Source organism: Heptranchias perlo, chromosome 16, assembly GCF_035084215.1.
Source record: "Heptranchias perlo isolate sHepPer1 chromosome 16, sHepPer1.hap1, whole genome shotgun sequence".
Lineage (NCBI taxonomy): Eukaryota > Metazoa > Chordata > Chondrichthyes > Hexanchiformes > Hexanchidae > Heptranchias > Heptranchias perlo.
The window spans coordinates 64,762,629-64,773,253 of record NC_090340.1 but is presented as its reverse complement, the minus strand read 5'-3'; the positions used below and the strand labels follow the sequence as shown (position 1 = coordinate 64,773,253).

General features: G+C 52.0%; 1 protein-coding gene across 1 annotated transcript; it reads left to right on the top strand.

Moving 5' to 3' along the window:
* Nucleotides 1–1,286: 1,286 nt before the first annotated feature.
* On the top strand, nt 1,287–10,149 carry il17c (interleukin 17c). Its single transcript, XM_067997594.1, has 3 exons — nt 1,287–1,304; nt 6,147–6,418; nt 9,906–10,149. Exons 1-3 carry the CDS (start codon nt 1,287–1,289, stop codon nt 10,147–10,149), a joined length of 534 nt encoding a protein of 177 aa, XP_067853695.1.
* The last annotated feature ends 476 nt before the right edge of the window (nt 10,150–10,625 follow it).

Sequence of the window (10,625 nt, the reverse complement as noted above, 5' to 3'; positions counted from 1 at the left end):
GTTAAATTCTTAACCAGCAGAACCCACAAGGGACCAAATATAAATCACCAATTGGGACTGAAACTTCTACTTAAGTCCTGGGAACCTGAACCATCTAGAAGAGGGAGGGGGCTTCCCTGCAGAGAATCTGTCCCCTTTCAATAAATACCCTCAACATCCCCTTGTGAGCTACAATATCGTCTGAGGTGGGGGCGGGAAGCTCTCAGATCCTAAAACAATGTGTGGATAAGGATGAGATTGGAGATCCAAGATGCCCCCTCAGTATAGGGAAACACTGGGACGGGATTTACACGTGGGAACATTCAATTACCTGAATCTTTTGATATAAATAAATTTCTAATTGGAAGGTTCTGTAATTCAGAATGATGTGGGATGTCAGGGCTATGATTGCTGCGCCTCCGGTGCCCCTCACTTGGTGCAGTATGGCTCCTGTTTGGCCTGGTGCCTGGTGGGAGGGACTGGTGTCCAGTGCCCAATGCCCGGTGTCCAGTGCCCAGTGTCCAGTGCCCAATGCCCAGTGCCCAGTGCCCGGTGTCCAGTACCCAGTGTCCAGTGCCCGGTGTTCAGTGCCCAATGCCCGGTGTCCAGTGCCCGGTGTCCAGTGTCCAGTGCCCGGTGTCCAGTGCCCAGTGCCCGGTACCCAGTGCCCAGTGTCCGGTGCCCGGTGTCCGTGCCCGGTGTCCGGAGCCCAGTGCCCAGTTTCCGCTGCCCAGTTTCTGGTGCCCGGTGCCCAATGCCTGGTGCCCAGTGCCCGGTACCCAGTGCCCAGTGTCCGGTGCCCGGTGTCCGTGCCCGGTGTCCAGTGCCCGGTACCCAGTGCCCAGTGTCCGGTGCCTGGTACCCAGTGCCCGGTACCCAGTGCCCAGTGCCCAGTGTCCGGTGCCCGGTACCCAGTGTCCGGTGCCCAGTTTCCGCTGCCCAGTTTCTGGTGCCCGGTGGCCTGTGTCCAGTGCCCGGTGTCCAGTACCCAGTGCCCGGTACCCAGTGCCCAATGCCCGGTCCCCGGTGCCCGGAGCTCAGTGTCCTGCCCCCGGCCCCCTCCCTCCGCTGCCTCCCCGGGGCTGGGCTGGGTGACGGGATTTGGAAAGTCACGGCTCAGGGACGGGTTATTTTTACCTTTTGACAATAACACGGAAGCAGCGAGGATTTTTCCTCATCGGGATTTCCAGCCGATTCTCATCTATAAAAGGAGCGGAAAGAAACTGAGAGACTTCAGAACCTCAACCCGGGAGAGAGCGGCGCCGGATCAGAGAAAGAGAAACGGGTGAGAAGGGACTGAGAGTGAAATGGGAACAGGACTGAAGGTAAGAAAAGTTTCTGAGTGAGAAGGTGAGAGTCGGAGACTGTGATCAGTCAGGAGAGAGAGAGAGAGAGGAACAGAGAGAGAGAGAGAGAGGAGAGAGAGAGAGAGGAACAGAGAGAGAGAAACAGAGAGAGAGAAAGAGAGGAACAGAGAGAGAGAAACAGGAGAGAGAGAGAGAAACAGGAGAGAGAGAGAGGAACAGATAAAGAGAGAGAGAAACAGGAGAGAGAGAGAGAGAAACAGGAGAGAGAGAGAGAGGAACAGAGAGAGAGAAACAGAGAGAGAGAAAGAGAGGAACAGAGAGAGAGAAACAGGAGAGAGAGAGAGAAACAGGAGAGAGAGAGAGGAGCAGATAAAGAGAGAGAGAAACAGGAGAGAGAGAGAGAGAAACAGGAGAGAGAGAGAGAGGAACAGAGAGAGAGAAACAGAGAGAGAGAAAGAGAGGAACAGAGAGAGAGAAACAGGAGAGAGAGAGAGAGGAACAGAGAGAGAGAAACAGAGAGAGAGAGAGGAACAGATAAAGAGAGAGAGAAACAGGAGAGAGAGAGAGAGAAACAGGAGAGAGAGAGAGAGAAACAGGAGAGAGAGAGAGAGGAACAGAGAGAGAGAAACAGAGAGAGAGAAAGAGAGGAACAGAGAGAGAGAAACAGGAGAGAGAGAGAGAGGAACAGAGAGAGAGAAACAGGAGAGAGAGAGAGAGGAACAGAGAGAGAGAGAGAGGAACAGAGAGAGAGAAACAGAGAGAGAGAGAGGAACAGATAAAGAGAGAGAGAAACAGGAGAGAGAGAGAGGAACAGAGAGAGAGAGAGGAACAGAGAGAGAGAAACAGAGAGAGAGAAACAGGAGAGAGAGAGAGAAACAGAGAGAGAGAGAGAGGAACAGAGAGAGAGAAACAGAGAGAGAGAAACAGGAGAGAGAGAGAGAAACAGAGAGAGAGAAACAGAGAGAGAGGAACAGAGAGAGAGAAACAGGAGAGAGAGAAACAGAGAGAGAGAAACAGGAGAGAGAGAGAGGAACAGAGAGAGGGGAACAGGAGAGAGAGAAACAGAGAGAGAGAGAGAAACAGAGAGAGAGAAACAGGAGAGAGAGAGAGGAACAGAGAGAGGGGAACAGGAGAGAGAGAAACAGAGAGAGAGAGAGAAACAGAGAGAGAGAAACAGGAGAGAGAGAGAGAGAAACAGGAGAGAGAGAGAGAGGAACAGAGAGAGAGAAACAGAGAGAGAGAAAGAGAGGAACAGAGAGAGAGAAACAGGAGAGAGAGAGGAACAGAGAGAGAGAAACAGGAGAGAGAGAGAGAGGAACAGAGAGAGAGAGAGAAACAGAGAGAGAGAGGAACAGAGAGAGAGAAACAGGAGAGAGAGAGAGAAACAGAGAGAGAGAAACAGAGAGAGAGAAACAGGAGAGAGAGAGAGAGAAACAGGAGAGAGAAACAGGAGAGAGAGAGAGAGAAACAGGAGAGAGAAACAGGAGAGAGAGAGAGGAACAGGAGAGAGAGAGAGGAGAGAAAGAGAGAGAGAGAAACAGATAGAGAGAGGAACAGAGAGAGAGAGAAACAGGAGAGAGAGAGAGGAATAGAGAGAGAGAGACAGGAGAGAGAGAGACAGGAGAGAGAGAGAGGAACAGAGAGAGAGAAACAGGAGAGAGAGAGAGGAACAGATAGAGAGAGAGAGAAACAGGAGAGAGAGAGAAACAGAGAGAGAGAGAGAGGAACAGAGAGAGAGAAACAGGAGAGAGAGAGAGGAACAGATAGAGAGAGAAACAGGAGAGAGAGAAACAGGAGAGAGAGAGAGAGAAACAGAAAGAGAGAGAAACAGGAGAGAGAGAGAGAAACAGAGAGAGAGAGAGAGAGAGAAACAGAGAGAGAGAAACAGGAGAGAGAGAGGAATAGATAGAGAGAGAGAGAAACAGGAGAGAGAAACAGGAGAGAGAGAGAAACAGGAGAGAGTGAGAGGAACAGAGAGAGAGAGAAACAGAAGAGAGAGAGAGTCATTGAGAGAGAGGAAGGGGCAACAGAGAGAGAGTGAAAGGGGAATTAGAGAGAGAGAGAAAACAAATGAGACAGAGAGCGATACAATCACTGGAGAGAAACAGTTAATGAAAGAGCAAAACAGCCAATAGAGGGAAGCAGTCAGTCCAGAAACAGAGAGTCACTGAGAGAGAGAAAGGGAGAGAGAGAGTCACTGAGAGGGAGAAAGGGAGAGAGAGAGTCACTGAGAGAGAGAAAGGGAGAGAGAGAGAAAGGGAGAGAGAGAGAAAGGGAGAGAGAGAGTCACTGAGAGAGAGAAAGGGAGAGAGAGAAAGAGGGGGAGAGAGAAAGGGAGAGAGTCACTGAGAGAGAGAAAGGGAGAGTCACTGAGAGAGAGAAAGGGAGAGAGAGAGGCACTGAGAGAGAGAAAGGGAGAGTCACTGAGAGAGAGAAAGGGAGAGAGAGAGTCACTGAGAGAGAAAGGGAGAGAGAGAGTCACTGAGAGAGAGAAAGGGAGAGAGAGAGTCACTGAGAGAGAGAAAGGGAGAGAGAGAGTCACTGAGAGAGAGAAAGGGAGAGAGTCACTGAGAGAGAAAGGGAGAGAGAGTCACTGAGAGAGAGAAAGGGAGAGAGAGAGGCACTGAGAGAGAGAAAGGGAGAGAGAGAGTCACTGAGAGAGAGAAAGGGAGAGAGAGAGTCACTGAGAGAGAGAAAGGGAGAGAGAGAAAGAGGGGGAGAGAGAAAGGGAGAGAGTCACTGAGAGAGAGAAAGGGAGAGTCACTGAGAGAGAGAAAGGGAGAGAGAGAGGCACTGAGAGAGAGAAAGGGAGAGAGAGAGTCACTGAGAGAGAGAAAGGGAGAGAGTCACTGAGAGAGAAAGGGAGAGAGAGTCACTGAGAGAGAGAAAGGGAGAGAGAGAGGCACTGAGAGAGAGAAAGGGAGAGAGAGAGTCACTGAGAGAGAGAAAGGGAGAGAGTCACTGAGAGACAGGGGCTGGAGGAGAGAAATTCCTCTTTCATCAGTTGCTTCCAATAAAATGTTGCGACTCTGCCCCTTTTCCTTGGGAATTTTATCTTCAATAAAATTTCTCAGTTCCAAAACAAAGTTCGTGGGACAGTGAGATGAGGTTTGGGTGAAGATTGTGGGAGAGTGAACACAAGAACAGGAGTAGGCCATTCAGCCCCTCGAGCCTGCTCCGCCATTTGATAAGATCATGACTGATCTGTGATCTAACTCCATATACCTGCCTTTGGCCCATATTCCTTAATACTTTGGTTGCCAAAAAGTTATCTATCTCAGATTTAAATTTAGCAATTGAGCTAGTATCAATTGCCGTTTGCGGAAGAGAGTTCCAAACTTCTACCACCCTTTGTGTGTAGAAATGTTTTCTAATCTCGCTCCTGAAAGGTCTGGCTCTAATTTTTAGACTGTGACCCCTACTCCTAGAATCCCCAACCAGCGGAAATAGTTTCTCTCTATCCACCCTATCCGTTCCCCTTAATATCTTATAAACTTCGATCAGATCACCCCTTAACCTTCGAAACTCCAGAGAATACAACCCCAATTTGTGTAATCTCTCCTCGTAACTTAACCCTTGAAGTCCGGGTATCATTCTAGTAAACCTACGCTGCACTCCCTCCAAGGCCAATATGTCCTTCCGAAGGTGCGGTGCCCAGAACTGCTCACAGTACTCCAGGTGCGGTCTAACCAGGGTTTTGTATAGCTGCAGCATAACTTCTGCCTCCTTGTACTCTAGTCCTCTAGATATAAAGGCCAGCATTCCATTAGCTTTATTGATTATTTTCTGCACCTGTTCATGACACTTCAATGATCCATGTACCAGAACCCCTAAGTCCCTTTGGACATCCACTGTTTTTAGTGAGTGAGATGGAGTTTGGGTGAAGATTGTGGGAGAGTGAGATGGGGTTTGGGGGAAGATTGTGGGAGAGGGAGATGGGGTTTGGGTGAAGATTGTGGGAGAGGGAGATGGGGTTTGGGTGAAGATTGTGGGAGAGGGAGATGGGGTTTGGGGGAAGATTGTGGGAGAGTGAGATGGGGTTTGGGTGAAGATTGTGGGAGAGGGAGATGGGGTTTGGGGGAAGATTGTGGGAGAGGGAGATGGGGTTTGGGGGAAGATTGTGGGAGAGGGAGATGGGGTTTGGGGGAAGATTGTGGGACAGTGAGATGGGGTTTGGGTGAAGATTGTGGGAGAGGGAGATGGGGTTTGGGTGAAGATTGTGGGAGAGGGAGATGGGGTTTGGGGGAAGATTGTGGGACAGTGAGATGGGGTTTGGGTGAAGATTGTGGGAGAGGGAGATGGGGTTTGGGTGAAGATTGTGGGAGAGGGAGATGGGGTTTGGGGGAAGATTGTGGGAGAGGGAGATGGGGTTTGGGGGAAGATTGTGGGAGAGGGAGATTGGGTTTGGGGGAAGATTGTGGGAGAGGGAGATGGGGTTTGGGTGAAGATTGTGGGAGAGGGAGATGGGGTTTGGGTGAAGATTGTGGGAGAGGGAGATGGGGTTTGGGTGAAGATTGTGGGAGAGTGAGATGGGGTTTGGGTGAAGATTGTGGGAGAGGGAGTTGGGGTTTGAGTGAAGTTTGTGGGAGAGTGAGATGGGGTTTGGTTGAAGATTGTGGGAGAGGGAGATGGGGTTTGGGGGAAGATTGTGGGAGAGGGAGATGGGGTTTGGTTGAAGATTGTGGGAGAGTGAGATGGGGTTTGGTTGAAGATTGTGGGAGAGTGAGATGGGGTTTGGGTGAAGATTGTGGGAGAGGGAGATGGGGTTTGGGGGAAGATTGTGGGAGAGGGAGTTGGGGTTTGAGTGAAGTTTGTGGAATCTCTTTAGCTCTTTGATGACTTCCTATTCCTTTCCTTCAGATTCTCTCCCTCTTCTTCCTGACTCTGGGGCTTGGACAGGCTCGTAGGACAAAGCGAAGCGAAACACATCACTGCTGGTATCCGGAGGAGCTGGAGACCAAAGGGTTGCAGAGGCTGCTGGGCAGTGCCAGACGGCCATATTTCCCCTCCGTCACGCTGATTAAAGAGCTGGAGCAGCAGCAGAAACTCTCGGACAGCTGCCCCGATCTCAGGGTCCATTCGTCACGCAAGAGTGACTTCAGTCACCGCTCCATCTCACCCTGGAATTACAGGTAATGGTGGTCAGTCCCGGGGGACATGGACTTTATCGGGTGGAGACAGTGACTGTATGGGGTGGGGAAAGTTTTGGGGCAGTGATGGGCAGTGACGGGTCAGTGATGGGCAGTGATGGGTCAGTGATGGGCAGTGATGGGGCAGTGACGGGTAAGTCACCAGGGACCGGACACGACAACGGCAAACCAAGCCCAGTCGACCCTGCAAACTCCTTCTTATTAACATCTGGGGACTTGTGCCAAAATTGGGAGAGCTGTCCCACAGACTAGTCAAGCAACAGCCTGACACAGCCATACTCACAGAATCATACCTTTCAGCCAACGTCCCAGACTCTTCCATCACCATCCCTGGGTATGTCCTGTCCCACTGGCAGGACAGACCCACCAGAGGTGGCGGTACAGTGATATACAGTCAGGAGGGAGTGGCCCTGGGAGTCCTCAACATTGACTCTGGACCCCATGAAATCTCAAGGCATCAGGTCAAACATGGGCAAGGAAACCTCCTGCTGATTACCACCTACCGTCCTCCCTCAGCTGATGAATCAGTCCTCCTCCATGTTGAGCACCACTTGGAGGAAGCACTGAGGGTAGCAAGGGCACAGAATGTACTCTGGGTGGGGGACTTCAATGTCCATCACCAAGAGTGGCTCGGTAGCACCACTACTGACCGAGCTGGCCGAGTCCTGAAGGACATAGCTGCCAGACTGGGTCTGCGGCAGGTGGTGAGCGAACCAACACGAGGGGAAAACTTACTTGACCTCGTCCTCACCAATCTACCTGTCGCAAATGCATCTGTCCATGACAGTATTGGTAGGAGTGACCACCGCACAGTCCTCGTGGAGATGAAGTCCCGTCTTCGCACTGAGGACACCATCCAACGTGTTGTGTGGCACTACCACCGTGCTAAATGGGATAGATTCAGAACAGATCTAGCAGCTCAAAACTGGGCATCCATGAGGCACTGTGGGCCATCAGCAGCAGCAGAATTGTATTCCAGCACAATCTGTAACCTCATGGCCCGGCATATTCTTCACTCTACCATTACCAACAAGCCAGGGGATCAACCCTGGTTCAATGAGGAGTGTAGAAGAGCATGCCAGGAGCAGCACCAGGCGTACCTAAAAATGAGGTGCCAACCTGGTGAAGCTACTACTCAGGACGACATGCATGCTAAACAGCAGAAGCAACATGCTACAGACAGAGCAAAGCGATTCCACAACCAACGGATCAGATCAAAGCTCTGCAGTCCTGCCACATCCAGTCGTGAATGGCGGTGGACAATTAAGAAACTAACGGGAGGAGGAGGCTCTGCAAACATCCCCATCCTCAATGATGGCGGAGTCCAGCACGTGAGTGCAAAAGACAAGGCTGAAGCGTTTGCAACCATCTTCAGCCAGAAGTGCCAAGTGGATGATCCATCTCAGCCTCCTCCCGATATCCCCACCATCACAGAAGCCAGTCTTCAGCCAATTCGATTCACTCCACGTGATATCAAGAAACAGCTGAGTGCACTGGATACAGCAAAGGCTATGGGCCCCGACAACATCCCAGCTGTAGTGCTAAAGCCTTGTGATCCAGAACTAGCTGCGCCTCTAGCCAAGCTGTTCCAGTACAGTGACAACACTGGCATCCACCTGACAATGTGGAAAATTGCCCAGGTATGTCCTGTCCACAAAAAGCAGGACAAATCCAATCCGGCCAATTACCGCCCCATCAGTCTACTCTCAATCATCAGCAAAGTGATGGAAGGTGTCGTCAACAGTGCTATCAAGCGGCACTTACTCACCAATAACCTGCTCACCGATGCTCAGTTTGGGTTCCGCCAGGACCACTCGGCTCCAGACCTCATTACAGCCTTGGTCCAAACATGGACAAAAGAGCTGAATTCCAGAGGTGAGGTGAGAGTGACTGCCCTTGACATCAAGGCAGCATTTGACGGAGTGTGGCACCAAGGAGCCCTAGTAAAATTGAAGTCAATGGGAATCAGGGGGAAAACTCTCCAGTGGCTGGAGTCATACCTAGCACAAAGGAAGATGGTAGTGGTTGTTGGAGGCCAATCATCTCAGCCCCAGGACATTGCTGCAGGAGTTCCTCAGGGCAGTGTCCTAGGCCCATCAATGACCTTCATCAATGACCTTCCCTCCATCATAAGATCAGAAATGGGGATGTTCGCTGATGGATTGCACAGTGTTCAGTTCCATTCACAACCCTTCAAATAATGAAGCAGTCCGAGCCCGCATGCAGCAAGACCTGGACAACATCCAGGCTTGGGCTCATAAGTGGCAAGTAACATTCACGCCAGAAAAGTGCCAGGCAATGACCACCTCCAACAAGAGAGAGTCTAACCACCTCCCCTTGACATTCAACGGCATTACCATCGCCGAATCCCCCACCATCAACATCCTGGGGGTCACCATTGACCAGAAACTGGACCAGCCATATAAATACTGTGGCTACAAGAGCAGGTCAGAGGCTGGGTATTCTGCGGCGAGTGACTCACCTCCTGACTCCCCAAAGCCTTTCCACCATCTACAAGGCACAAGTCAGGAGTGTGATGGAATACTCTCCACTTGCTTGGATGAGTGCAGCTCCAACAACACTCAAGAAGCTCGACACCATCCAGGACAAAGCAGCCCGCTTGATTGGCACCCCATCCACCACCCTAAACATTCACTCCCTTCACCACCGGCGCACTGTGGCTGCAGTGTGTACCATCCACAGGATGCACTGCAGCAACACGCCAAGGCTTCTTTTGACAGCACCTCCCAAATCCGCGACTTCTACCACCTAGGAGGACAAGAGCAGCAGGCACATGGGAACAACACCACCTGCACGTTCCCCTCCAAGTCACACACCATCCCGACTTGGAAATATATCGCCGTTCCTTCATTGTCGCTGGGTCAAAATCCTGGAACTCCCTTCCTAACAGCACTGTGGGAGAACCGTCACCACACGGACTGCAGCGGTTCAAGAAGGCGGCTCACCACCACCTTCTCAAGGGCAATTAGGGATGGGCAATAAATGCCGGCCTCGCCAGCGACGCCCACATCCCATGAACGAATAAAAAAAATGTGATGGTCAATGATGGGCAGTGATGGGCAGTGACGGGTCAGTGACGGGCCAGTGACAGGCAGTGATGGGTCAGTGATGGGCCAGTGATGGGTCAGTGATGGGCCAGTGATGGGCAGTGATGGGTCAGTGATGGGTCAGTGATGGGTCAGTGATGGGCAAGTGATGGGCAGTGATGGGTCAGTGATGGGCCAGTGACGGGCAGTGATGGGTCAGTGATGGGCAGTGATGGGCAGTGATGGGCCAGTGATGGGTCAGTGATGGGCCAGTGATGGGCAGTGATGGGCCAGTGATGGGCCAGTCACGGGCAGTGATGGGTCAGTGATGGGCCAGTGATGGGTCAGTGATGGGGCAGTGACTGTTAATTATCTCTCTTTACTCCCTCACTGAGCTCAGTCCCTTTTTGCTCTGATTCCAGGATCGATGAGGATGAGAATCGAATCCCTCGGAAGTTGGCCTTTGCCCAGTGCCTCTGTGACGGTTGCATCGATGTGGAGACTGGGGAGGAGACGCTGTCGTTAAACTCGGTGCCTCTGGAACAGACAATGATGGTCATCCAGCGTCATTCCTGCCACGGGCAACCCAGGCGCTACAGCTTGGAACTGAAGTACATCAAGGTGCCCGTGGGCTGTACGTGTGTCCTGCCCAACAGCAGCTGGTAACCTCCTGTGGAGCCATGTCCTGCCCTCTCTGGAGGGAAAATTCACACTCACCCAGGGCTTGTGTTTCTTGTGAAACACACTCTGCTTATTTTATGGTCAGATGTCCAGCCGGACAGAGAGCGTCTGCTTCATATCCTGGTCCCCAGGGAGTGTGTGTTCGATTAGGCCTGTGAGCTGGGCTCTGTTACTGACTCAGTGTTGCGGAAATGGATGGGCTGAGCCTTCACCCCCACATCACACCCAGACCTGCGGGGAGTTAGACCGGCCTGCGGGGAGTTAGACCGGCCTGCGGGGAGTTAGACCGGCCTGCGGGGAGTTAGACCGGCCTGCGGGGAGTTAGACCGGCCCTATGGGGGCGGGGCGGGGGCGGGGCTCAGGATCCTGACCCCCTGCAGGTCTGACCCTGTCCTGCACCGTTTGTCCTTCTTTGAGCCCAGAGCGGGGGTGGGGATTGTTCCCGGGGGGGGGTGTTTTCG

Coding starts and splice junctions, on each gene's coding strand:
- il17c (XM_067997594.1), top strand. Junction 6,419..9,905: donor ATCTCACCCTGGAATTACAG/GTAATGGTGGTC, acceptor CTCTGATTCCAG/GATCGATGAGGATGAGAATC.